This window comes from Hypomesus transpacificus, chromosome 2, assembly GCF_021917145.1.
Source record: "Hypomesus transpacificus isolate Combined female chromosome 2, fHypTra1, whole genome shotgun sequence".
NCBI lineage: Eukaryota > Metazoa > Chordata > Actinopteri > Osmeriformes > Osmeridae > Hypomesus > Hypomesus transpacificus.
Genome location: NC_061061.1, coordinates 3,420,358 through 3,448,135, shown reverse-complemented (window position 1 = coordinate 3,448,135; position 27,778 = coordinate 3,420,358). Strand labels below are relative to the sequence as shown.

Sequence of the window (27,778 nt, the reverse complement as noted above, 5' to 3'; positions counted from 1 at the left end):
CCGGAGCTGCTACGGGTCATCATGGTGGTGGATGGAAACTCAGAGGACGACCTGTACATGCTGGAGATGTTCCGGGAGGTGTTTGCCGACCAGGACCCTGGCTGCTATGTGTGGAAGAACAACTACCACACTTGGGACCCCACCAGAGAAGGGGGTGTGGCCGGAGCGAACGGCCCAGGGGGAGATGCTGGTTATGGGATAGGACCCTCAGAGGAGGGAGGTGGAGGACCTGATAAACAGCAGGAGATGTGTGTGCATCATGCAGAAGTGGGGCGGGAAGAGGGAGGTCATGTACACAGCATTCAAGGCCCTGGGATCCTCTGTAGACTACATACAGGTGAGATTCTGCTTTCGGAGAATCTGTCCAAATTCGTCTTTGCCTAAGATTGATAGTGTCAGAGCAAATAGAACACTGGCACATTTCAAACCAATCGAAACCACACGATAGAATCCAGACTCTCTCTCATTGTTCCTCCTCCTCACCAGTGTCTCTCTCCCCGCTCCCCCCAGGTGTGTGATTCTGACACCAAGCTGGATACTCTGGCCACACTGGAGCTGTGCAAAGTGCTGGAGAGCGACCCCAGCTACGGTGCGGTGGGAGGAGACGTGATGATCCTGAACCTGAAGGAGTCCTACATCAGCTTCATGAGCAGCCTCAGGTACTGGATGGCCTTCAACATCGAGAGGGCCTGCCAATCCTTCTCCAACTGCGTCTCCTGCATCAGCGGGCCCCTGGGTAAGAAAGAATCTTAACACTTGACCGTACTGTAAGACGTTATCATGATAAAGTAAAATATGATGACATGATGTTTGCATGAGAGCCTAATATTACATAATAGCATAGTGTGCAGACTTAGACACCATCAAAACATAAGGGAAAAAAGCAGTAGCGGACTTGCCATCGCGAGCACCGGGAAAATTCCCGATGGGCCAAAACAGTTCGGGGCTGGAGGGTCGCTTGCCTTATAATTTGTTTTACTACTAATGTCGGCAGAAGATTGAGCGACACTATGGTGGCCCTGAAGTGCAAACCACACCCCCTAATATGAGTACATCCCCCAAATGAAAACACTCCCCCCAAATACGAGTCAACTCCTCCCTAATAAGATGACTTGCTCACCTCCCCCCAATACGAAGACACGGTCCCCCAAATGGGAAATGACATTACATGAACTCAAAAACACTTACATGAACTCAAAACGGAAATGGTTGCTGGTACTACACCTCGTCGCTGAATGGATGCAGTAACTAACAAAAATAATAAATTGATCGACAGAAGTACAAAATGCAATAGCCTGACAGAGTTACAGGCACTGGCACATTTATTTGGGTATCGAAGCATTTAGCAAATAGGCTACTTATGCTAAAGCATAAAGCATAAATTTGTGTTAAACATAAAAATCGATAGCAAAACAACTATCCTGGTCTAGGTAATTAACTCTGTCATTGTGGCATTTCGTTCTTCTGTCGTGGACTATTCGTTTTTTCTTCTGAAAAGTCTTGCTTCCCTCAAGTGCGTTTTAGCGTGCGCATAGGCTACTTATTTTTATATTTTGAAACGTTAACAGCATATCTAAGATTATTTCAATGACCCAGATTAAAATAAAGACTAGCCTAGTGCAAGTCATGACTCTGAATTGTTAACACAAATGTTTCTTCTTTCCTTCCAACCAAAACGATCAAGTTCATGATAATGACAGAGTTACGTGGACCAGATAGTTGTTTGGCTATTGATACTTTTAATGCAGGACATACATCTCTCTTGAAACTTGATCTTCCTGAGCTTGTTGTCCATCTCTCCGGTATCTCTGAGCAGACTTCCAGTACAGAATCCTGGACACATAGTGAGAGATGAGTTGGTGTACAGCTCAAATGATGAGCAGTGCCATCTGTCCTGAACATTATTGCCTAGGACGTATTGTGTGTGTGTGTGTGTGTGTGTGGGGGGGGGGGGGGACCTAGGCACATACACCAATCTCTATTCTGCATATTACATGAATAAAAAGATGAGCTTGATGACAATAGCTCAACAGGGATCGTGTGAGAGCACCCCAAGCTATCTCATTTCCAGACTCCATTTTAACTCAGCAAGGTTTCCTCGTTCAGGAAAAAAGAAAGCGAATCAAAATGAGCTCCCGGCAGGAGAGAAACGTGGAGGGTGTGCGGTATCTCCCCCATCTTTGCAGCTGTGCGCAAGCAGAGTGACGAGGTAACGGGTGGAGGAGGGTATTATCTCTTCAGTGTGGTCCAGCTGTGTGGCGTTACCCCAGGGACAGGAAGAGGAGCAGCAGCAGGGTCGTCAGGCAGGCGGTGAGGAGAGCAGGCTGGGGGAGGAGCTGGAGGGCCGGGGGGGGACCACCAGGGCTGGAGACTATCCGACCCCCGGGGAGCAGAGACAGGTCAAATATCTCCTGCAGATCAGTGTACCCCACCACAACCTGCGGCTTCACTGGGAGAGGAGGAGGTGGGGGAGAGAAGGTTGAAGGAGAAGGGGGTGAAGGTGGGGGAGAGAAGGTTGAAGGAGAAGGGAGGAAGGGGGAGGTGGGGGAGAGAAGGTTGAAGGAGAAGGGGGGGAAGGGGGAGGTGGGGGAGAGAAGGTTGAAGGAGAAGGGGGGGAAGGGGGAGGTGGGGGAGAGAAGGTTGAAGGAGAAGGGGGTGAAGGTGGGGGAGAGAAGGTTGAAGGAGAAAAGGAGAAGGGGGGGAGGGGTAGGTGGGGGAGAGAAGGTTGAAGGAGAAGGGGGTGAAGGTGGGGGAGAGAAGGGAGGAAGGGGGAGGTGGGGAGAGAAGGTTGAAGGAGAAGGGGGGAAAGGGGAGAGACGGTTGAAGGAGAAGGGGGGGAGGTGGGGGAGGGAAGGGAGGAAGGGGGAGGTGGGGAGAGAAGGTTGAAGGAGAAGGGGGGAAAGGGGAGGTGGGGGAGAGAAGGTTGAAGGAGAAGGGAGGAAGGGGGAGGTGGGGGAGAGCAGGTTGAAGGAGAAGGGGGGGGAGGGCGACGTGGGGGAGAGAAGGTTGAAGGAGAAGGGGGGAAGGGGGAGGTGGGGGAGAGAAGGTTGAAGGAGAAGGGAGGAAGGGGGAGGTGGGGGAGAGAAGGTTGAAGGAGAAGGGGGGAAGGGGGAGGTGGGGGAGAGAAGATTGAAGGAGAAGGGGGGAGGTGGGGGAGAGAAGGTTGAAGGAGAAGGCGGGGAGGTGGGGGAGAGAAGGGAGGAAGGGGGAGGGGGGGAGGTGGGGGAGAGAAGGTTGAAGGAGAAAGGAGGAAGGGGGAGGTGGGGAGAGAAGGTTGAAGGAGAAGGGGGGGAGGTGGGGGAGAGAAGGGAGGAAGGGAGGAAAGGGGAGGTGGGGAAGAGAAGGTTGAAGGAAAAGGGGGGGAAGGGGGAGATGGGGAGAGAAGGTTGAAGGAGAAGGGGGGAAGGTGGAGGTGGGGAGAGAAGGTTGAAGGAGAAGGGAAGAAGGGGAGGTGGGGGAGAGAAGGTGATAGAAAAGGTTGGAAGGGGGAGATGAAACCAGATAGTTAGGTTTAATGACAAAGAACGAGATACAAAAGTACCGAGTACAAAAGCATGAAGCAAGAATGCCATGACTGGAAAAACACTATTTAAGTAAAAATATTCATGGAAGACTTGTCATTTGCATGTTTTGTGAGCACTCAGGCCTTCGTTGGCCTGAGTGCCAACCTGGCACTGTTACCTGTGAGGGTGTGATTACCTGAAGGGTGTAGTTACTTGTGAGGGTTTCGTTACCTGTGAGACTATAGTTACCTGTGAGTGTTTAGTTACCTGTGAGACTGTAGTTACCTCTGAGGTAAAAGTAGAGTCTCACTATGGAGCGCTGGTTGGACAAGATCTCACACTGGTAGGTTCCTGTGTGCTGCAGGTTGGCAGAGGGGATGGAGTAGAGGCGGTCCACCCCTGCAGTCACCTCCTTAAACAGATCCACCTGCTGGCTCTTTACCTGTAAAACAACCCGCGTGGTATTGTGCGTCTGGACTGCCACATTTGCTGACTTCTTTCCTCTTCCTCTGGACTCACTGAGGACAACTTTCCAGAGGGTAAGTCTGAAACAGACTCTTCCTCAGGGGTCACAGACTTATCAGTCGTGGAGCAGTTGTAGATATAGGGAGTGACAAGCTGGATGGGAAGGGATTTGAGGTACAGACCCCAATGTCTCTTCGGAGCTCCACTGACTGCCAGTAAAACGTACCTCTTCAGCAAACCTCCAGATCACCTCCAGGTCGATCGGCAAGGGAAAGGAAACATCACACCACATCCTGGTTCGGTTGTTTTCCACAACGGTGATTTCTTCAACTGCTCACACACATACACAAAGGTTTCGTTTTACTATTCTAGTGAGTACCAACAATTCACTCCCCTTCAAAATAGTGTTAACCCTAACCCCAAACCCTAACCCTCAATTTAATTCAAACAATAATGTAAATTTGAACCCTAAACTGCCTAACCCCCTCACACCCCCCACATTTCCGTTTGTAAATGTTTTCTTAGTTTCTCATCCATGTGAGGATGAAACCAAACTAAACACACACACACACACACATCATACAAGGTGAAGATGTTTCTTCGGGGGGCAGCACTAACAGTCTGAGCTTTTCTAATGATTATATTTAAGCCTAGTCTCAAGGGAGTGCAGTAGAAAAGGATGATATGCTGAACAGTAATTGTACTGTGCTGGGTGGATATGAATACCAGGCAGTGTAGGAGGCAACTGTCACCTCCCATAAAGAGGCCAAGGCCTTAAAGGGTACCTTGAAGGCTTTTTGTGTGCAAAAGATATTATGTGTGAAAACAAACACAGGCCATGGTCGGGTTTTTGACAATCCTGACTTTCCGCTAAGAACATTTCAAGGATGAAAAGCACAGAGTGGATGTTTGTGGGGGGAAATACGCTTACGTAACACAAACTGTGTCAAGTCAGAATTAGTGTTCCCTTTTTCGGGGGAGAAATGGAGGCACTAGAAGGGAAACCAAATTTGAAACCAACATCACTGTGTAGCAGCAGGGATCACTAACCAGGGCAGTCCAGAGGCAGCTCACAGGTGTCATACTTGCATGTTATGCAGTTGTACAGTGCACCTTTTGCCTGGAAACCTATAAAGAAACCACAACAGGCACATATATGACTGAGTAGAAACCAGGAATTAAGTAACACAATACATTATACTCAGGATATAAAGACATGGCTTGCAACGATATCCTTTGATCTGCATTTCAATAACTCAAACTGAGTTAGAGTAACAACCAGTACAGTGGTCTAGTAATTGGCAGTGCGTCAAGTCCTTGAGGTGTGACTGGCTGTGGAGAAGGAATCCAGTTACATACCACATGGAGGAATGCATCCTGAAGCTGTGAAAAGAAGATCAGATTTTCTTGACACAGATAACTACAGCATAGTAATACTACAATTATAATAATAGCGATATTAACAATACTAATGATAATTATTGATTTTGATTGAATTTATGAAAAGAATACATTAAATATATTCATTATATTGACCTTAATAGAGAATCAAGCAGAAAACAAGAGCAAACAAAGCAGAGTAAAACATCAACATCGATGATTAACCAGTCGGCACGTCTGGTAGATTGCAAATTGAGTGACTTGCTAGGAAATGTAAGAAATGATATGTTCTCATGGGACTAAGAGTATCAATGGAAAAGGAGAGGGTGGGGGGAGAAAAAGAGAGGGGGGACAGAGAAGAGATTGAGAAAGAGACAGAGAAAGATGAGAGAGAGAGAGAGAGAGAGAGAGAGAGAGAGAGAGAGAGAGAGAGGGAACAAGACAGAGACGAGAGAGTGAGACAAAAAGACAGAGAAAGAGAGAGAGAGGGGAGAGAGAGAGAGAGAGAGGGAGAGAGAATCAGAAAGAGAGAGAAAGATGTTACAAACAAATGATGTGTGATACTGTGTGCCAGCGCGGGTGGAGATAAAAGAAGAGAGAAGGGGGGGGGGGGGGGGGTCATGTCTCACCTCTAGGCAGTTTGGAGGCAGCAGCAATAAAATTGTCTGCTACTGTCTGCAACCTCTTCTCATACACGGTGTCTGAGAGACAGAGAGTAGGAGGAGGGGAAGAGGAGATAGAAAGAGGACAGAGACCGTCTCAATATATGTCATAGCGGAACGTGCGTGTGGGCTCTCCGAAGCCCTCATCTTCACCTCCGCTCTCATTCTGCCCATCCCCTGACATCTGCGGGGGGTGGAATGGTCTAGTGGTGCCACATCCATCTGCTTCCAGAGGCGAAGCGTGGTACTCGTGACACATAGTTATGTACTAGAACCATGCTGCTAAGGAGTGAGTGCTGAGTGCTGAGTGTTGGCAGAAGATGAGCTGTTGGAGGATAACCACTCGCGGATGTAATAAGCACTGTCGGATAAGAAGATTCTCTCTTGTACTGATTTCACTTCAACTCTCACCTCTCGCTCTCCCCCTCTCGAACTTTTATCTTTTCCTCCCCTTAACATTTTTACCCTCATTTCTATTCCACACTCCCCCACACCCCCTTTCCACAGCCGCCTCGCCCTACCCTCTATCTCTAAATATTCCTCTAAATGGTCTTCTGTCCCATGGCAATATGTAATGTCTCCTGTTAACTTTATTACCGTCATTGAGTTTCTGGTCAAACTCCTCCAACAGGGGTATGATCTGAGACAACATGATCTCTCTCAACTGCTGGTCATACCCTGGACCTGACGCATGGATAGACAGACACACATTTCACCAGCCAGTCACTTACACATCACAGACAAGTCACTCATCAAGACGTCTCAATTATATCGGTAACAATTATCTAAACTATTATCACTAGATAATCATTTGATAGTTTTATTATTTGAATTAGAGTTTGGTCATATAAGTTCAGGTGTCATGTAAGAAACCCTTTCCTGGTGTGTTCAGGTCTCTCACCAACTCTACCAGCCTCTATTACTTTCGTCGCATTAGTCATTAGGCGGTCCACCTTCTCAAAGCATTCATCCATGTTGCGAGTGTAGCTTTCAGTGATAACATGACCCCAACACAGCTTGACACTGATATCCATGTCTACCAGGCAGTGATAGCAGCCTATGGACGGGTCCAGTAACAAGCCAGCATGAAGGAGCCACAGAATTGACTTCCACATGGTCACACCTTAAATGTGTGATGCACCATCGTTTGGAAACTTTACTGGAATTTTTCAACAATGTGTGATGTCATAAAAGAACATTCTACTCTGCCAATTTTGATCTGCCATTTAATTTGATGGATCAAATCAACTATTGGGATTCCGTAAAAAATATTATTTATATATTTTTTTAATAAGGATGCTCATCTTCTCCCACCTCCTATTTGAGGATGATAGGCTAGGAGCAGTGTAACAGTTCTCCTCTCTCCCTTCCTCGCCTCCATTCTATTGTCTCTAGTCCCTGTTCCCTGCTGCCTCAATGCACCAGTTTTACTGCAGAGCACGGAGATGGAGAGAGAGAGAGAGAGAGAGAGAGAGAGAGAGAGAGAGGGAGGGAGGGAGGGAGGGAGGGAGGGAGGGAAGGAGGGAGGGAGGGAGGGAAGGAGAGAGGGAGGGAGGAGGGGTAGGAAAAACTAGAGAGGGGACGTTTTTTGAGAGGGTAAATTGCTCATGTCTGCGAACGGGAAAGTGAGAAGTCTGCGTGCAGGAAAGAGCCAAAAGAGAAAACAAAGGAAAGCGTCTAGCTGCAGAGATGGAGAACAGGGGAGAGAAGGAGAGAAAAGTACCAACAAGAGTGATGGAGCAGCAGAGGACCTGGAGCAGCAGAGGACATTGTAATCAATAGCACCATGAGCAATGAAGAAAGTGCCAATCCCCAATTACAGAGCTAAACATGCAGACATAGGGAGACTAGGAAAGGCGGGGAGAGGGAGGGGGTGGGGGGGGCACTGGAGAGAAAGGAGAGGATACTGTAGTCAGGCATCACACACACACACGTATAAATACATACGCATACACACACACATGCATTCAGACACAAACATACAAACACTAAGCAAGACAAAGCAGGCGAGATACAGTAATGAAAGAGTAAGAAGGAAAGAGAGAGTGAGAGGGAGACAGCAAGAGAGAGAGAGATAAAAAGGTTTAAGGCGGAGAGGATAAATGAGAGAAAAAAGGAGAATGAGAAACAGGGAGAGAGATAGAAAGCGGGACTACAAACCCACTGCCTCATCGTATCCCATATCCCCAACCCTCCCCCCACCATCCCCTAGCCCCTCTCTCCCGGAGCGTCTCCATGGTAACCAGACAGGGTGCCTAATACACGAAGTTAATATATTTCCAGTGGCGGGGGGGGGGGGGGGGGGGTGAGCTGGGTACTAATGCATTCATCTGTCTCCTACACAGACAAGCTAATCAATACTGGCCAAGAGTCTGCCACAGGACTGCCAAAGTCAGACAGCTAGTCAGTCAACCTCCCCAGCAAAGGGCCACACTCTAATGTGTGTGTCTTTTGTGTGTCCAGACAGTGAGGGCACTGCAAGAGCAAACACCCTCCCACCCCCCCCCCCCCCCCCTCCGTCGTGCGGGACTGCAATATTTTCACATCCAAGCACTCTGCTCATGTCTTCCTAGTGTAGCTAGAAGACGATCATTTTCTGGAATGGGCGTACGATGGGACGTAATGAAGACGAGTGTGTGTGGTCAAACGTGTCTGCGGGAAGTGTTTGCTAGCGCATCCTTGGTCTGTCTGGCAAAGATTGTGCTCGCTGCCCTGTGTGTCCCCATTTCTCAGCGCTGTGTGGGGGCTAGACAATGACGATGGTAGGGGAAATTGTGCTTCATGAGATTACTGAACGCTCAACACCTCGAGAGCTTCTCGCACACCGCCCTGTCAGACTTGCATCCTGCTTTCTTCACACATTCACACGGGGTGTCAAACCAAATTTAATACACATCTTTATTTAATAAACATCAAATGCGACACGTAACAAGAAATACATGCTAATTCAGCACAAGTGGGCTTTAAATCTTGAAGTTTACAGATGTTTTCTGAAGACGATGACTATGACGGGGTCTCAACCCTAGACTGCCTTCTTATTGGGTCCCACTGGAGAGACACGAAGCCAGCCAATAGGGTCAGCCCCCTAATATTTCCTCTGCAGCGGGAGGATTAAATGTCCTCTTGTCCAGGAATCCATTCCCGAGAAATCCTTCAAGCAGGATTTGCTTATGTTGTTTGACACGACAGGCTTTGTTTGCATCTTGAGAGGTCCACATCACATCGGTCAACACAGAAACAGCCAGATGGAAACTGGATGAAACAAGCTAACTTCCAAACACTTATCTGTTTGGGATTTGGCTTTGGGCCATGAGTGTTGACGCAGTGCCCACTGTGATAATGGTGAAAGCAAACCAACAAGTCTAGCAAGTCATCCAACATCACTTTAAAGGAGATTTTAGGCTCAGACGATGACACTGAATGCAGCCCTGTTCCCGAGGACCTCACCTGTGACCTACTATGACCTCACAGGTTAAGGGTCTCAGGGACAGAGGGGCATACTGGGAAATGGACTTCAACAGACATTTTGTGTGAGAAACTATTTTTTTTTAGTTTTTTTTTATTATTATTATCATCGGCCCGCAGTCTCAGCATGAGACATGACCTCATCTGACATTTGCATTCTGCTGCATCACAGTGCTTCTTCTCCAGTCTGCCGGTCAGAGACGCAGCACAGCTCATCACTTCAAGACAACACAACATCATCACACAAGATTACACACCAAAACATATTTGTGTTACTATGTTCCTTGGATACAGTACATTATCAAGATGAAATACACTGTTATGTCCAAAATCACCAAGGCGGTAGAAGAGCAGCACTTGTAAACGCAATGCTGATATTATTAACCACCTGTTGAACACACCTTTAATAGCATGCACTGCATGTCAGTAAATAGTACCTGTTAAATGTGTATTTAGCGTTAATGGGCATTAATAATGGTGTTAACTGGAGCCTTGAAACAAGCTACCTGAAGGATGACTGTGTCAGGATCAGTCATATTCATTAAATTGCCACAGAGATAATTCCCCACTTGGCAATAATCAGATCCTTTGTGATTCCCTGCACCTGGTGAGTTTTAGTTGTGAAGCCTCCGACTCTCTGACTTATAAACTTAGAAACTTTTTGACGACCGGCAGTTTAAATAACAGCAATGGCAGGAGATGCGTTGTCACCCACCTGCTCAAACAGATGGCGTAACTGTGCCATGGCGAAAATGGCGTGCTGGGAAGAAGGAGAAGCCCTGGATCCATTTTGTCAAGTCATCGAGTACCGTCTCCACCACATCCGCCTTTCCCCCTGGAAAGTGAAAGGAGAACACAGTCTAAGCAACAAACTCTCTGCAACACACACACTCGTCAATGAAGCAGCAATCTCCCATCTTCGTTTGATTGAAATGCCATGGAAAAATACCTTGATGATCCTCGACAGGGAAAGTTCTGCAAAGGGAAGATACCGCAGGGCAGCGCCACCTCTTGGTAGACAGAGAGCATGACTCCTTTTCTAACAAAGACAACTGAAAGAAATTATACACAAAGTTAAAAAATGTTTTCTCACTTGTAGCACTTGGAGATACTATATTGCATCATGCAGTATTTTGAGGCCAGGTTTCTGATGTGCCTGACTAGGTTGTGTCCCTACTGGTCATATATCATACAATGATCATGCTTCATCCGGCACACATCAGAAATCATTCATGGATATTCTGAAGCAAAAGCCTTTAAAATGAATAACGAATACTCTCCAGGCATTTATGTTCTAATGAGCCATAGATCTGATTTTGTGTATATAAAAATGTACGGTTTAAAGGCCATACTTGTGGAGCAGCACAGCAAAGACATTGATCAGAACTTCACATAGCAATGAATTATGGATTTGTCTGCGGAAGAAGTTACACTTCAGTTGAACTAAACAGTGCCGTGCGTTCAGATACTGTCCGTTAGTCAGGACTGTCATAAAGTACATGAGACCACGCGGCATAAATAAATAAAAAAACTCTACTTTTCATCGTATTCCGTGAAACCATACGGTTTATTTTCGTATCATTTAACAAGCCCTACTGCTCCTTCCAGAAGCCTTGTTGAACGCCCCGACAGAACAGGAAGAAGATGGATGGAGCGTTTGCGGATGCACAGACAGCCACGGAGGGATGCATGAAATCTGGGATGGAGACCTGGGAAAGAAACACGTTGAGGAGAAAACCAACTGAGGGCAGACGTATCTTCAATCCCACCCTCGACATGAGCTTTGAATCTTTCTTATTTTCTTATTTTTACATTAAAACGCACTCATGCAAACACATACAAAGAAGCTACGGAAGACCCACATGAACGCATGCACGTACAAAAAGATGCCGGCACAAAGTCTGTTCTGCAAAGACGGACGCTAAATGGGTGAACTATTGGTGAAATGAAACGGATCAGATAAGAAAAGAGGATCAAACTTAGCCTTCTTCGTCCCTCTCTTCTTCATTACGATCACTTTGAGACTGCAAATACAAAGAAGCCGCAGTCTGCCCTTTCCTCCTATCTCTCTCTTTCTCTCTCTCTTTCTCTCTCTCTCTCTCTTCTCTCTCTCTCTCTCTCTCTCTCTCTCCTCTCTCTCTCTCTCTCTCTCTCTCTCTCCCTCTCTCTCTCTCTCTCTCTCCTCTCTCTCTCTCATCTCTCTCTCTCTTCTCTCTCTGCTCTCTCTCTCTCTCTCTGTCTCTATCTCTCTCTCTCTCCCAGTTCCAGCCACAGCCTCAGCCTCTGTCTGTCGGTCTGTGTGTGTGTTTGCTCCAGGCTCTCTCACTGTTCCAGTAGCTCCCTCTGATGGTTGGCTGGCGGGGCCAGACAGCGAGCCTAGCGGCAGGTAGGTTACAGACAATAGTATTGATTCCATTACTCTGCTCTCTACCTACCTCCCCCCACTGCCACCAGCACAGACACCTCCCCCTTCGTCTTCTCAGGCTGTCACCAGAAAATACACACACACACACAGGGACACACATGTTCTGCACAAATACAAGACTTACATACGCGCGCACGCAAACAGGGCAAAACATTTACACGCAACACTCTTCAACAAATACATGATCAAAACAAATAATATTGTGGCATGGTGCATGCACACAGCAATTTACCCCGTCCTTCTTTATTTCTCCAGTCTTCTTCTTTCTGCTCACAGCATCCTCAAACATGCCCTGTCTTCAATCTCAAACTCTCCTCTCTCCAGATTCTCCCTTTGTCTATCCCTCTAACTGCTCTCCTTCTCTCCTCCCTTCCTCCCATCTCGTTCTTTTTATTTCTCACGTTTTCTCAAGCATCACGTCTCCGCTAACCCCTCTGCCCCCCCCCCCACCCCTCCCTCTTTGCAGTCGGTGCGCTACTCGTGTGTGTCTGCCTGTGCGCGTGTGCGTTTGTGCATGCGTACGTGAGAACGGCTGTGTGTGTCAGCGCATGCTCGTGGCGCGTCCGCGCGTGCGTGTGTGTGAGTGAGTGAGCGTGTGCGTAAATACGGTTGTATCAGCGCATGCTCGTGGTGCATGTGTGTGTCTGGGAGAATCAGTGTGTGAGAGACAGGGAGCGGGGAGGGTGGCGGTGAGGGTAGGAGGCGGAGGGAGCAGAGAGAGGGGGAGGGTCAGTCTCTCTAACAGGAGGAGGAGAGTGGCCATGAAGCTCAGGCGTCTCCTGAACCTGAGAGCCTGACATTAGCGCCGTTCTCCATGTCGACTGGAATCACACCATCATCAAACGGCACGATCATCTGGTCGCCCCTACAGTGTGATCAACGTTTCTGGAAAAACGGGGTGAAACACCGACTAGAGCCTGCCACGTGGGGAGGTCAAACTGATCACGGAATTGGATACGCCACACACAAAGGGTGTCTCGAGTACCTTGATTTACTTACAGCCATGAAAACCATCGTTCAAAAAGTGGAAGATCGTCCGAAGCCAGATGTCAGCCTTGTGACCTCGTTGTCGATGGCGCGTCGGCTGTTCCTCACAGAGGACACCGTGTGACCTCATTGCTACGTACGTGTCTATTGCGTAACAGAATCACACAACCCCTTAGGGGAAGTTTAAGATGGAGACGGAATCTAATTTAGACGTAGGTTGTCTGTTCTGTGAAATGGAGCAGAAACGCTAGGACGTGTTGAAGCCGAATGGCTGTCCCTTAGTATTCTAACCGTGTTCCACAGTAGAGAGATATCAACATCTCTCCCTGGGGGACGGCTTGAGACACTTAAGAAAGTGTGAGAGTCAGATGAGACTGAGACTACGGTAGAGAACACTGAGACTGTAAATCCTGTGTCAGATGGAGATTTGCATAAAATATGACAGATCCATGCATTTGCCAAGCAAGTCTAATGTTTTCATAATGTAGAGTTAGAAATGCAAAGGGAAAACATTAAAGGGGATAGATTTATTTTTAAGCCTTGCCTGTCTGCCTGCATTCTCACCTGCCACCTTGCCTGTCTGTCTCTCTGCTTGTCTGTCTGCCAGGCTTTCTACCTCCCTTCCTGCCAGTCAGCATGTCTGCCTGCCTCCCTGCATGTCTGTCTACCTGTCAGCCTGCCTGCCTCGTAGAGTGCAGATTCACCTCGGCTCTCTCCTAAACCAGTCTCCCAGCCAGAGGCTTCATGGGGACCCATTTGCACTCAGAAAAGAAAGATAACTCTTTCCCTCTCCCCCTCTCTCCCCCCCTCCTCCCTCTCTCTCTCTCTCTCTCTCAATCTACCTCTTTCCCTACCCCCCCCTCTCCCTCCCTCCCCCCCCCTCCCTCCCTGTCGACATCAGGCCAGAGCGCTGAGTGACGAGCGCAGGCTGTCCTAGACAGGTGTGCCAGCCCGCGGCTCCACTCCGCAGTGCCACGGCGTCAGACAAAGCACCGGGACTGTTCCAGAGCCATGACATCATCAGTCTGGGAGGGTCTCTCTCGTCTAGTGTGTCTGCTTGGTTATCTATCCTCTCTGAGCCTGGATAAATGACCTACATGCACATCCAAACTGTCACTGCCAGGCTTGGTCACCTTCTTTATCAGGCTGGTTCTACCTTCTATATTTAGCATGTATCTGCCTTATACATGATAGAACAGATGCTGAGAGTGTCAGCGGTGCAGTTTGATTTTTGGGAGCGGAAGCCCTGCGCGTCGATGCGTTTGAGTCTATATGTGTACTTGAATGTGTTAAGTGTGTTTGCATGTGTATGTGTTTCGAGTGTGTGTATTTGTATGTGTTTGGTGTGTGTGTGCATGCGTGTGTGTGTGAGTGAAAGAGTGCATGCGAGTGTGTGCGCGTGCATGAGTGTGAGCAGGCAGCCTCGCCTTCCGCCTGTCTGGCTCGCGAATGCGCTTACATCAGCCGTGTGAGTAACCTGCCTTCCGATACCATCGGCAGCAGAGAACAGCCTCCAAGAACCGGACCTGACTGGGCCACGAGGCTGCAGCAGGGAGCCCCGCTGAGCCCAGCCCCGCTGGCCGCTCGGCTGGTCTCCACCCCCCCCCACCCACCCTCCCCTAGACGCGGGGACGACGACAGCGCTCGAGCGGGGCGAGCCGGCCGCAGGACTGCGTCGTGTTGGGGGACGATGATAAAGAGAACGCTACAACAGCGCTGAATCAGCAGAATCGTGATGTATGCTTCCTTTCTCTCCTGCCGGAGGAGGAGGAGGAGGGCCGGCTGCAATTCACTGCAGATGCCTGCTGTCTCAGCCACTTGCCAGACACACAGGAGGGGAGGGAAGGGTGAGGAAGGAGGGAGGGGGATGGCAGGAGGGATGAGTTAGTGTGTGTGTTTGAGATTGTGTGTGTGTGTGCATGGCCGCGTGTGTCGACAAATATCCAATTCGCCCCTCAAGTAAATTGGGAGTTGCGTAACAAACTGTCACAGACCGCACAGACGAACACAGCATCGTAGCACATATCAATCCCATGAATCCATGGGGTCCAGACAATGTCTGGCTGCTTTTTCAGTCCCCAACCTTCACTAATGAATTAACAGTGAGCCTGTCACCTGGACTGTCTCTCCTAACGAAGGTCATGTGGAGCTTTTCCCTGGCAGACAGACCCGGGTTCTTACCGTGGTGCGAGGGGATGTTTGGCTGTGTCGATGAGCAGCGCCGCAGGGAAAGCTAGAAGGTTGTACAGTTATCTCCGTGCTGTTTATTATGCGAAACCATACAACCAACTACCTCACACCGCAGCACAGCTTCTGGAGCCATGCTTCTCTGGGGGCCCTCTTCACCGGCAGGTCTGTCTGTCTGCCCGTCCATTGGCCTGTTTGTCTGCCCCGCTGGCCAGTCTGTCCATCTGTCTGTCTGTCTGCCTGTCGACTTGTTCGTTGGCCTGTCTGTCTGTCAGTCTATCTGTCTGTTTGTTGGCTTATCTGTCTGTCTGTCGGTTTGTTTGTTCGCCTGTCTGTCTTCCCATTGGCCATCCTGTCTGTCTGTCTGTCGGCTTATCTATCTGTCTGTCTGTCTGCTTGTTCATTGGCCTATCTGTCAGTCTTCCTATCTAAATTCCTTCTGGTCTGTCCGTCTGTCTGTCTGTCTGTCTGAAGGTCTGTCTGAGGGTCTGTCTGACTTAGTTTTCTTATTACACACATTCACGGAAATACATGCACATCCACTGTTAAACCTATCAATGAGATCTGTGCACCAACTTCGGCCTCCATTTCTGAGGCGCTGTTGCCCTCTAGTGGTGACTGACCTTGCGTTGTCCCCTGCAATTCTCCTCGCCTCCCTCCTTTTCTCAGCGCCATTCCCAGAACCTGGCCACTGCAGCAGAAAAGCCATCAGAGTTGGCCTCCGATATCAGACAACAAAGCCATGCACTCATTCCCTCTTAGTATCACACACACTACTATCGCAGACTACACAGTTCTATTTGTACTCAATTCTAGAAGGTAGAAAACCCATCGTTAGGATGCCACAACCACAAATAGCCTCTCTGTCTTCGTCTGCTCTCCATTGTAATTAGCCAAATAGCCGAAAGTCACTGCAACAATGCAACCACTTTTCTCACGGTAGAAGAATCTACGCCGATCAAAAAACCCACATTTTAATTGTCCTTAACTGCACTGTCAACTATGTGTTCTGCGTGTACAGGTGCAGGAAGACAAAGGAAGTTAGGAGCAAGGTTGAGGCATGTCTTTGGACAGACTCCTAGACTTTGTCCTCGCTTCTTGTCAGGCTGCTGGGGGCGAGGGACGCTGCAGGCTTTTAAACCAAATTACGTGTTTTTAATGACGCTAAACGGATTTACACTGCAAAGGTTGTCCGGAGGATATCTGCATCCGAGGTGGTTTGGGCCTACGATGACACGGCAGAATAGACGACAGTTCCTTGTGCTTCTCTCCCGTCTGCCTGCAGACGGCGGGCGCCCCCCGGCGCGCTGGATGCATGTTTAGCAGACAGACGGAGACGAAAGCGAAGGAAAAGCAAGTTTGTGTTGTGAGGGATTACAGAACTCAGCCAGAGCTCTGTGATTGCGCTGTATGGTAATTCAAACTTCACGATAACCCTGTGGTATGTCTCTGAAATGGAAATGTGTGTGTCGAGTGGAGATTTAAGACAGCTGCAAGGCTGCCTGCAGGAGGGATGACAGAACATTTTTTTTTTCCCAAACAGGAAATGAATGAAGATCAGTGGCCATGTTTGGCCCCACCTATCTTTCTGCAGCCTTTTTCCTGAACTGTGCAGCACCTCTCCCTGGTACACGCTTGAGAGTAGAGAATAAAAGAGAAAGAGAGACAGGGAGGAACAGACAGACAGATAGAAAGTCTGCCTCAGATTTGCCAGTTACCGTAGCTAAGCCTGAGGAACCATTACAAACGTTGCCAGGTGAATTTGATTTTTTCTTCCCACCTCTCCCTTCTTTACCCCCATCCCCCTCTTTTTGGACTGTGCTCAAATTCCTAATCCCCCTGTCTGCCTCTCCCTCCCTTCTGCTGGTCCTCTCTCCTGTGCCAAAGCACCCCACCCCCCCATACCCATTCTCCACTCAGCCAACCTTTTCTCTGCTCCTGCCCTCATCAGTCCTCCTTCCCACCTCTAAACCTTTTCACCAGTCTCTCTCTGCCCCCCGCCTCTCTCTCTCTACACCCCCCGCCCGCCCTCCCGCCACTATCCCCCCTCCATAACTCTACACCCCCTCCCTCGCTCTACTCCCCTACCTCTTTCTCCACCTCCCTCCCTCTCTCTACACCCCTCCCTCTCTCTCTCTACACCACCTCCCTTTCTCTACGCTCCTCTCTCTCTCTCCACAAACCCCCTCCTCTCCCTCTCCCGACCCCCCTCAGTCTCTAAACACCCTTCCATCTCTCCTCTCTACATACCCTTCCTTTATCCCCTGAACCTCCTCCCCTAGACTTCCCGCCTGCAATCTTTTTCACAGTCAAATCACGCAGAAATGCAGTGAGATTGTGCCAATGTCAGCTATCCTTCCTCCTTACTTTCTCTCTCCATCTCTCTCCCTCGCTCTCTCCCTGACTCTCTCCTTCCACAGTTGGTCTGCTTGGCGGAAAGCCTGAGGCTATTCCACAGTGAGAGCTGGGTAACTCAAGGTGTCTGTCTGGGTACTTTCTAAAAGTCCTTGTATAGTCCTCCACTCCCCTCCTCTCTCAATTCATTCGATTACTGATTCATTGGACCAGCCTGTACAGGGCACCCCAGTGGCTAACTAGTTAAGTACGTGTACCATGTAGGCCAATGCATTACCACAAGGGGCCCCGGTTCGATTCCAGCCTGGGATATTTTATGCACGTCCTCCCCTCTTTCCCCCTTACATTTCCTGTCATTGTACACTGTCTCTGTCCCAATAAAGCAGAAATGCCTGAAAATAAAAACACTCAAAATACAACACAAGATTACCAGAATGTGAGTTCAAGAGCATCCACAATCATAACATCTAGTCTACACCATCCACACAGTAAAGAGTTCCTAGAACGTGATGAGGTAAAGACACAGAACTGAGGGTGTGTTATTAGACAAGAGATGGAACCCAGACAAACCTGACTGAAAGTCAATCAGCAGGTTGCTATACTAAAACTGAGAATTCGGTTAAAAGATTCTGATATAAAACAACTTCAGGTCGATGTAATGTAGTCTGAATGCTACACAGTGGTGAAATTGCCATGCAGAAAGGGCAGAGCTGGAATCAGCGTGTTTTCCCCAGCTCAGAGCAGAGCTGTATCCTACACTAATCTGCTTCACCCCAACCTAGTACACCAAGGTGGCAAAACGAATGTTGCCATGGAAACCTTTTGCCTGGCAACTTCCACGGCTTGGCAACAAGCCAAACTGTTGCTAGGGCACAGCTGTCAATGTCTGCCAGGCTGGGGTGCCAGGCGAATCGGTAGTCTCCAGTAGCGTGCAAAGCATGATGGGTAATGGTATTACATCCATTTTGAGGGATGATAGTTAGTGGGATTGTGTGCGTGGACAACAGTGCGTAGGATAATGCGATGTGTGGTATCTGGTGGTGTTGAAAGATGGAAAAGAAAAATGATGCAGAAAAATGCAGTCTCTAAGTCATCCCACGGAATTCCTGCACTATGCCCACAAAGTCCTTGTAAAACAGGTAAGAATGTGCTACTTCTCAACTTGACACCACAGTGATTCCACTGACTACAATTCTGTTCTGAATTGCTACTCCAGAATGATACGTTTATCTGCAGTTTCCCCGGAAGACAGAACTCACACACTCCAAATAACTGTCCCTACCTAGGGACAGTGTAAAGGCTATCCAGCTCAAACCATGGCCACAAACAGTGTTCACAGATGAAAGGAGGTAAAAAAGAGCTAAATCAGTGTGCCGGTGAAGGATCCACAGGCTCCAACGATCAAGTAGAGGGGAATGAATGGATGGATGATTGGCTGGGAGGAGGAGTGACTGAGGTGGAGAGGTTACTTACTGTACAGCAGGTTCTGTTTAACGAGTGCGGTAGGCAGCTGCCCCAAACAAGAGATAGGCCTTCAATCTGCAACACAAAAGGACATTTACGGAAGTCAAGAAACACAGGTCATTAATGAAACAAACTTCACTGAGAACAAAACATATCTAGATATTTTATGAAAGTACTATAACTGAGATAGCTTTGATATATACATTTAATGAATAAAACACTTCACACAGTATAACCGATGTAAAAAGAGCCATGATGGTAAAAAGTCATTTGGATTGTGTTCTTTTATGGAGTGTACATTTAATGTTGATGTTTTGATACCAACACACAGTCATCAGTTAGAAAGCTATGCTCTCTGTTCTCTCTGGGTCAAGCCAAGGCCATGCCTAATGAGCTAAACTAATGCAGGCAAACACAGCTGCTAAATTCTGATGATTTAATTACACAATCAATTTACATGACATTAATGAATAAAGGGGAGAATTCAAAATCTAAAGATAACAGAATACTAAATGGACAATATATTTAACATTCTACTGCAGATACTGATACGACTTAATCAATCTTGCAACTTCAAAAGGACAGTTTGATTTAACACTACCAAATAAAAATACAAGCACTGAATCCGTTTTTTCTATTTTTTTATACATTTTCCAAAAGGCAAAAGGCAGTTTTTCTGGAAATTCCCTTTCATTTATCTTCCGTCCTTTTACAACTCCCCCCTGAAATCACTGGAAAACACACGATCAACATCTGAAGACGATTAATCCCTACTATCTAAATGCCATCTCAATAAATACAGCACACATGAGCTCCTCTCTCACGCTACAATCTGGACAAAGAGGGATGTGCCATCTCAGAGAGAACTAAGCCTCCTGCTCCGGTTTGATAAATATAACTTCAAAAGAAGCAGCCAAACAGCTTCAGCTGGCCGTCTGCACAATGAGCATAATACCCCCTATCCCCAAGCCCATCCCCAAGCCCCTTCACCCCCCCCCCCTCCAGGAACTCCAGCCCAGTTCACTGACCCTGGCTGGGCAGCTCACAGCCAGGGTCTGTGTGCACATGTGTCTTTGTTTCACCGTGAGCCTCCTCCGCTCCCACCTCCTGCTCTGTACACAGCGGATGTATTGAGGAACCTTTTGGACCTCGTTTTTACAGAGGAAATGCGCCCCCTCTATTCCTCCCGCCCTCTTTACCTCCGTCCCTCCCTCTATCCCTCCCGCCCTCTTTACCTCTATCCCTCCCTCTCTCTCTCTCTCTCCCTCCCTCCCTCCTAAACCCCCATCTCTGTCCTCAGTCCCCTTGCCCCCCCCCCCTTCCATTCGCCCCTCATATGTAATGCCTGATTGACCACAGCACCCCCTAGAGAGGTCAAAGGGCAGACAAAACAGTCTGGTGTCATGGCAACCTGACTGCCACCAAGCAGAATGGGTAGTGTGTGTGTGTGTGGGGGGGGGGGGGGGTTGGAGGGGGTTGAAGGGGGCGGGTAAAATGAGCTGTCAGTCAAACCATTTTTTTCCAAGCCTGGCTCAGGTCTACAAAGAATGAATGCACATGCACAATAAGGCCAAGGCTGCACCTGCACTCTGGAAAAATAACGGGTTTATATATCAGTGTGTTAGATTGAAACTACTTTAATTGTACTATTAAGTAATACATGTATGTAAAAAAAATATATATATGTCGTTTTTTTATTCCTAAATGTGTTATTTTTATTCCTGTTGATTTGTTTATAATTTTCACAATTAAATGTATACAATTTGATCTCAAATGTGACAACTTAAAACCATGATGTAACATGTTTTTAAGACTTAATATTACTAGACACAGTAAAATAAGTTAAGTAAAAAAAGAATGTACTGAAAAGAATTCAACTAAATGAAAGCAGCCCTACGCAGTGTCTCTGTGTGTGTGTGTCCTTGTGTGTGTGTGAGGTACTCTCCTGTGCCTGCTCAATGCAGTGTGTGTGTGTGTGTGTGTGCGTGTGTGTGTGAGAGAGAGAGAGAGAGAGAGAGAGAGAGAGAGAGAGAGAGAGAGAAAGAGAGAGAGAGAGAGAGAGAGAGAGAGAGAGAGAGAGAGGGGGAGGGCAGGAGAGTTTAACAGATAAATGGGAGGCAAATGTATTCAGATCAATACTGAGCTGAGAGAGGGTGAGAGAGGGTGAGAGAGGGGAGATGGAGAGAGGAGCTGAGAGATGGAGAGAGTGGAAGGGGACTAGAGAAGGAGGGAGGGACTGAGGGACTTATTAATCATTCCAGTATTGTTATTGACTTTCTGTTAAAGGGGTGACTCAGACTCAAAATTATGTGCCTGTATGTGTGTGCTCACTCCACCACTATTGCTGAAAGTACAAAACCATCAATTACTGCCCTGGGTAGCTGGCCTTGCCACAGTTTTGGCACCAGGCAGAAGCCAGCAAGACTTTTGGGGAGTTTCCCCCTGTCTATATACTCTTTGAATAGGCGGGATATTTCCCTCCCCTAATCTGTTGCTATGGACAACATGGCACACCTGCTGCGAAAACTGATTCTGGAGGCTGAGATGCTTGTTCTGTCAGGGGGCCAGGACATCAGGGGGCCAGGACATCAGGGGGCCAGGACATCAGGGGGCCAGAACGGGGGCCAGGATGGGGGCAGGGATGGGGGCAGGGTTAGGGGCCAGGATGGGGGTTGGGGGGATAAGGTGAACAGGAAATCCCCTTGTGATTATCTAAAGAGGACCTGGTGAGCCAACAGACACAACAGAGAGAGAGAGGGGCGAGGCGCAGAATGAAGGGGAGGGCGGGAGAGGAAGGGAAAGGGGCGGAAGAAAGGAGGTGAGTTGAGGAGAGGAGGGGGAGGGGAAGTGATTTTCAGACGTCTGACCCTCTGGCTGTGACCTTGGGCACAAAGACACGCCACAGCTGAGAACAGGTCACCTCTGCCTCGCACACACACACACACACGCACACAAAACTATTTTAAATACCCCCCCCCCCCCCCCAAACCAAAACACCTTAACTCTCCAAGTGCAAACTCCCACTGTCTACATAGCAAACATGGAATCGTAATTTATTGGCCTAATTACTTTGTCAATCGTGCTGTCATAACACAAACATCACATATCGCCAACAGCAACGTTTTTGCCCAATTATGACCCTTTTTCAAGCAGCCACGAGTAGCGGCAGCGCGGCCATGCTCAGCGAGCCGAATGAAAAGTGCCATTCAACATTACCTTGAACTTGGAACAATGAGCCTGGTGTCTGTTGCTGCGGCCGCCTCCTGACCTCTCTCCAACTCTCTGTAGAGACAACCACACTGCCCCACTCTTTCATCTTACAGATGTGCCCCCCCCCCTCCCCCCCCCCTCACACACACACATACACCACCACCACTCTGCCGCCCCCCCCCCCTTCATCCCCACATGGTCCCAAGCACAGCCGGATTCAGACGCCTGCACATCCACACATTCCCAGTCCCTAACGCCTCTCGTAACTTAATGGTATGTTGGTTTGCAGCTACAATGATGTGGACTTAGTATGCAAAAGACTGTTGGCCGACAGTTATCTCTTGGGGCTTGGGAGACAAACAACAGCCAGGGCAGCGGTCTCCCTCTGACAGAGCAGCTGTGGAGCAGTCTTGTCTAAAGAGATCCTTTATTCTGTCAAACAGAGGGCTTAGTGTACGTTCTGCCCGGGCCACATTCTCATCTCTCAGTGCTCTGAGTACACAGACAACAACCACACAACACAGCCTCTCTCCCTGTCCGTTTGTCCTCGCCTCTTCCTCTCCTCTCCCCCTCTACCCCCCCCCCTTCCTCTACCTCAGTCTTCCATTCGGTTTTGTCCTACCATACAAGGTTGTTGCATCATCATTCCATTGCCTCTCCCCAACCCCCTCTCCTCAGTTCCCCTTCTACCTCTTCCCTCCATCAATCCCCCCCCCCCCCCCGCCCCTCTCGTCCTCCTGTCTGGCACAGGGCTGGCACACTCATAGCTATGCCGCCGTTGAGAGCACTGCGGATAACAGTGGGTCAGATTGTGAGGGTAGACTAGGGGTGTGCGTGCCATCAACATGGCAGACAGACAGCCAACCAGCAGGCCAGACATGACACCGACGACACCCAGTATTAGTTAACAGACAAAACGGGCTATCTTTGTCACGGTGACTCAGTTGACGGTGTGCTGGGTGTATCGGCATGAAAGTCAACCAATTTCTATCAGACAAATCCGAATCCAAATATTGTGACTAACACGTACGATATAATACTTTGCGTGGGCATGATTTTTTGGTGGTATTTTGCAGGACTGCTGAAAGCTCTGTCCTCCATTGGACTCTTATGCAAGACCAAAGATAGTCAGGAATCTTTGCCTAAGTGAGAAAGCATGCTGGCATGTGATAATCAGCCATACTCCAGCCTCTTACCCTCAGAGTAGCGTGTGTTGAGCTGCTGGTGTTCCACCAGGACACTTCTGAGGATGTGAGATGGTAAGAATAGGTCATGTCGGATGCCATCAACGATGCCATCAACGAAACAGGGCTCAATAAATCATACATGACCAGGAGCACTGAAGAAGAGGGTGCGCACCGTGGTACATTTACACACACACACGCACACACCGCTACACGTACACACAGACACACACAGACACACAAACACTTCATATCTCTCCTCCCTTTTCCCAACCCCCAACACTAAAGCCTTTAGATGTCTGCAAGAAGAGGGGGGTTCAGAACTACAGAAGGGTAGCAGAGAGAGAGAGAGTGAGAAAAAGTGAACAAAGGGTGAGGAAGAGAGAGAGATTGAAGGAGGGGAGAGTGACATACATGTGGACAGAGGAGAGAGTTTGTCGAGGTAAGAGGCAAGGCTTTGACCTAGTAATGCAGAACTGAGGAATTCTCCCTGCTCACTCCAAACACATTCCTACGGCCTGCAGATATTAACCCCTGAACTACCGCCGCCTCCGTCTGCAGGAATACTCTGCCCACTTCCCCTGGAGGACAGGAACAGGGACATTCGATTGTTCCCCCCCAGAAAAAACTGTTTGTACCTTTTTCTCCATTTTTGGTACGACATAGAAACAGCACTACAGGACCTGCTTGAGGTGTTTTTCCTCCATAATGGAGACTTGCAGGCCCGAGTCAAACCCTGGATTCTACTCAAATGAATCTTGTTCTGGGTTTTTTCCAACACTAAACCGGCCCGAGCCAGTTCACCGTCGTCTTGCTTTGAGAAAACGATATAACGTAAAAGAAAGAATGGTTCAAACTTGAAAAAAGCTAATACCTGAACAGTGAACGTCAGAGACCGTGACCATGAACCACTCCCACGCTCAGCCTACAAGGTCTCCCAGGCAGGCTTGAGGTCACACATTCATGTTCATCATTACAACAACCACACAGAGCCTCTGGTCAGCTATAGCTGTGCTATAGGACCCTGGAGCTTCTCTGGGGGTTCATTAAAGTGAATTGATTATAACTGGAGTCCAGCTAAAAAGGCACAGCCAAGGTATTGTACGTGGAGTTTGGAAACAAGAATAGGACAAGAGATATAGAAATTAATACGGGATGTATCTCATTATTCTGGATGTAACTACTGACCGAGCCAAGTGGGAATCCGGTCACACTAGGATAGCTATAAAACCCCATAGCTGGTCTGAGCTGGTTTTGGACTGCATCCTAGCTGAAGCCGAAAAACACGGATGCAACTGGATCACTGACTCCAGAGGGGATACGGAAGCTCTCTCTCGGACCACAAGAGCGTGAAAGCATCGACTGTGGAGGTCACATGCTGTCCGCCCTCCCGCCCTTTATCCTGGACTCTGAGGCCTGTCGAGCCTGGCCCAGCCCCCTCCCCCCTCCCCCCTCCATCCCCACCCCCTTCCTCCCGCCCCCCTCACACCAGCACTCCATAATTGATAGGGCTCGCTGAGTTATGTTTCATCAAGTGAAACACATTAATGCACCACTTGCTCTGAAGTTCAGACGGCTGGGGGGGCCCAAGGAAGACGGCGTGCGAGAGAGAGAGAGAGAGAGAGAGAGAGAGAGAGAGAGAGAGAGAGAGAGAGAGAGAGAGAGAGAGAGAAAGAGAGGGAGAGAAAAAGAAAGAGAGGGAGAGGGGGAGAAAAGGCTCAAAGGATGGCAGCCGAGGGAAGCCGTTAAAAACTCAAATGTGGGATGGATTCCACGGCCTGTCAATGAGCCATGTCATCCATTCACATCGGCCCTGAACTCGGTCATCTCTCTCCCGGCGTCGGAGATGTAAAGCCCAGCAGGTGGCCGTGATCCGCCACTGAGCTGTAACAGCCGACAGGCCATTTCCATTTCCACGGAGCGAAATGTCCTTTCACACCCTTGATATGGAAAAACACGACGATGAGAACGGACGAGGAAACGGCTTGCTGCTTTGAGCGTGGAGCCCTACAGGACGCGCTTGGTCTCCCCGTCCGAGGAACTCTCATCCCCAAGCCCCTCCAGCCATTCCCCTGGAATGGCTGGAGAGAGAGAATCCAGCGTGGATTTAGTCCACCTGATAACACAAAGGAGCAGCAGGCTAGCTGTGCATTTCAGCCGGTCTCGAGTCTAAGGCCCTGCCATAGGCTGACACCTTCCAGGGCTCACCATGGCGGCTGTCTGGGCTTTAGCTCCGTGAGTAAGTCCCGGGGATAAAGCTCCATTCAGACACAAAGGCTCCTCAGACACGGCTATCAAGACCACCGCCATCCTCACCGTCACCCTCCGATGACTCGCTATTACAGTGCCCCCCTTTTCCCTGGCACTCCCTCGATCCCACAGCCCGGCAGGGCGTCTTTGTGCAGTTTGCACGTAGCCAAGAGTTACGGGGGGGGGGGGGGGGGGGCACACGGCGGGTCTCCATGGAGATGGGCGGACGAGGGAAGAGCACGGATGGAATGAGGATACGACACATGTCCATGTGCGCGCACACGGACACCGGGAGCAGGAGCACCTTGTGGCTGACGCAGCTCAGACGACGGCCGCGGGGCTGAACGCATCGAGGTGGAGGCCCGAGGCACATACACGCGCGCAGAGCTGCGAGGTAGAGCGCCGTCGCATGCAGAGAGGGAGATACAGAGGCCATTTTTTTTATGTGTGTCATTTGTCAGATATGGAGGTCCAAAACGAGTGGACGGAGAACGGAAGTGAAGGGGTGATGGGAGGAGTCAGTCCCAGAGATTGGTGAGGGAGACACCTCGATAATCGAACTATACAACGTTGCACCTTTTTCGAGTTCAATATCTGCTTAAAACTATTCACAATGACTCCAAACTGTCAGGAGAACGCTTGTTTCATACGTAAACAGAACGCTGTGTCAAACGCCAACTTAAAAGATGCACAGTAGCGAACACACACACAATAAAAACGATCGAAAACTGGTGTCTCCTTCCTCCCCTCGAAACTGGGCCCCAAAATGAAGTTGAGCCTTTGGCCCACCGCCTAGGTTACACACAAGGAGTCTTCAATGAGAAGAAATACAAATAAATGTTCCGTAAAACAAAAGCAATCATTGCGTTTCAATCCGCTGAGAGAGGAACACGAGGGCAGAGGAACATTTTTCCAATGGGAGTGGGAGGAAGGAAAAGGAATTAAAGTAGACAAACGTGCAGAGGCACTTTTTAATTTCGAGGAGGAAAAAGGGGCAAAGCTAAGAACTATGGAGGGACACACAGAGAGATATCCCCGAGAGATCCGAGAAAGAATCAGAGCAGGAATTAACATCATTGAAAGAAAAGGCAAACATGAATAATAACAAATTAGACAATACCAGCCGTGATCCGATGCCTCTCGCCCTTTTCCCTGTTTCCCGCGATTTCGTCCGATTCCAATTCGATCGTCGGCCGTTCCTTCTCTCCTGTCGTCCTGGCTCTATCGTTACTGCTTTCAGCTCAGCACCAGTCTTTGCTCCGGTCCTGTTCCCGTCCTCCCTTCTCTCTTGCTCTCCTTTTCTGCCTCCTCATCTTCCCTCCACGCAGTCACCTTTCTTCACAGTTTTTACTCGCCTGCTTGTAGCCCGGACTCCGGGAAGAGAAGAGGGTTGAAGAGGAAAAAAATACCTAAAAAAAGATATGACTCGGAAAAAAAGAACAGCCATCGTGTTGAAATTGTTTTTTGGAGAGAGAGGCAGGGCTGCTGCTAGGCTAGTCACTGGGACAGCACGCGCTGGAGCTGCACATAACCGGTTCCTCCGTACGCCACCAAGAGAACAAACACACGGAAGGGGGAAAAAAAAGTATTGGCGGTGGAGCAGAGAGAGAGCTTGGAGAAGGAGAGAAGGAGAGAGAGAGAGAAAGAGAGAGACAGAGAATGAGGGAGATAGAAAAGGAGGGAGAAAGAGAAGGCATCAGTCATTGTGTATGTATGTGTGTGTGTGTGTATGTGCAGGCAGGGAAGGAATGGAGGAGGGAGCGAGACGGAGGGAGGGAGAGAGAGAGAGAGAGAGAGAGAGAGAGAGAGAGAGAGAGAGAGAGAGAGAGAGAGAGAGAGAGAGAGAGAAAGGGTGGTTCGGAAAGAAATATCTTAGGGGGGAGGGAAAGAGGAGGAGTATGTAAGTGGAGAGAGGGGATGGACATTTTTTTCTCTTCTTTTCTTGTTTCCCAGTATTTTTTTTGTGAAATTTCCCCCCTTTTTTCAAATGATCTCCATGTGCTCCCACTGTACTTTGCTGCTTTGTCAGTCGGCAGCTCTGCTGCCTTCCACTCCCCTTTTCTTTCCTCTTTCCCTTTGTCAAAGGCAGGAACGTCTTTGAGCCTGTGCACTTGAACTCAGTGCACCTCCCCTTGCTGGCCCCCCAGCACACAGGCACACAGGCATGAGACACAGCTAGCAGGCAGGAGCGAGCAAAGCAGTGAGAGAGAAAGAGAAAGAGAGAGAGAGAGAGAGAGAGAA

At 48.9% G+C, this 27,778-nt stretch overlaps 1 protein-coding gene across 4 annotated transcripts; it reads right to left on the bottom strand.

Moving 5' to 3' along the window:
- Positions 1 to 343: 343 nt before the first annotated feature.
- Positions 344 to 27,260, bottom strand: spaca6 (sperm acrosome associated 6). Of its 4 annotated transcripts, XM_047038735.1 has the most exons (10): positions 6,912 to 7,402; positions 6,608 to 6,694; positions 5,978 to 6,049; positions 5,328 to 5,351; positions 5,019 to 5,096; positions 4,195 to 4,298; positions 3,789 to 3,945; positions 2,266 to 2,449; positions 1,756 to 1,833; positions 344 to 732 (listed from the first exon to the last, which is right to left on the bottom strand). In XM_047038735.1, exons 1-10 carry the CDS (start codon positions 7,123 to 7,125, stop codon positions 633 to 635), a joined length of 1,098 nt encoding a protein of 365 aa, XP_046894691.1. In that variant the 5' UTR covers positions 7,126 to 7,402; the 3' UTR covers positions 344 to 632. The 4 variants fall into 4 exon arrangements, 1 of the variants encoding a protein (XP_046894691.1); XR_006957472.1 differs by lacking the exons at positions 344 to 732; positions 1,756 to 1,833; positions 2,266 to 2,449; ... (3 more) ...; positions 6,608 to 6,694; positions 6,912 to 7,402 and adding exons at positions 10,191 to 10,310; positions 10,425 to 10,527; positions 18,903 to 18,968; positions 23,300 to 23,346; positions 26,658 to 27,179 and having other exon boundaries at positions 5,107 to 5,351; XR_006957471.1 differs by lacking the exons at positions 344 to 732; positions 1,756 to 1,833; positions 2,266 to 2,449; ... (3 more) ...; positions 6,608 to 6,694; positions 6,912 to 7,402 and adding exons at positions 10,191 to 10,310; positions 10,425 to 10,527; positions 18,903 to 18,968; positions 26,658 to 27,260 and having other exon boundaries at positions 5,107 to 5,351.
- Between the last annotated feature and the right edge of the window lie 518 nt (positions 27,261 to 27,778).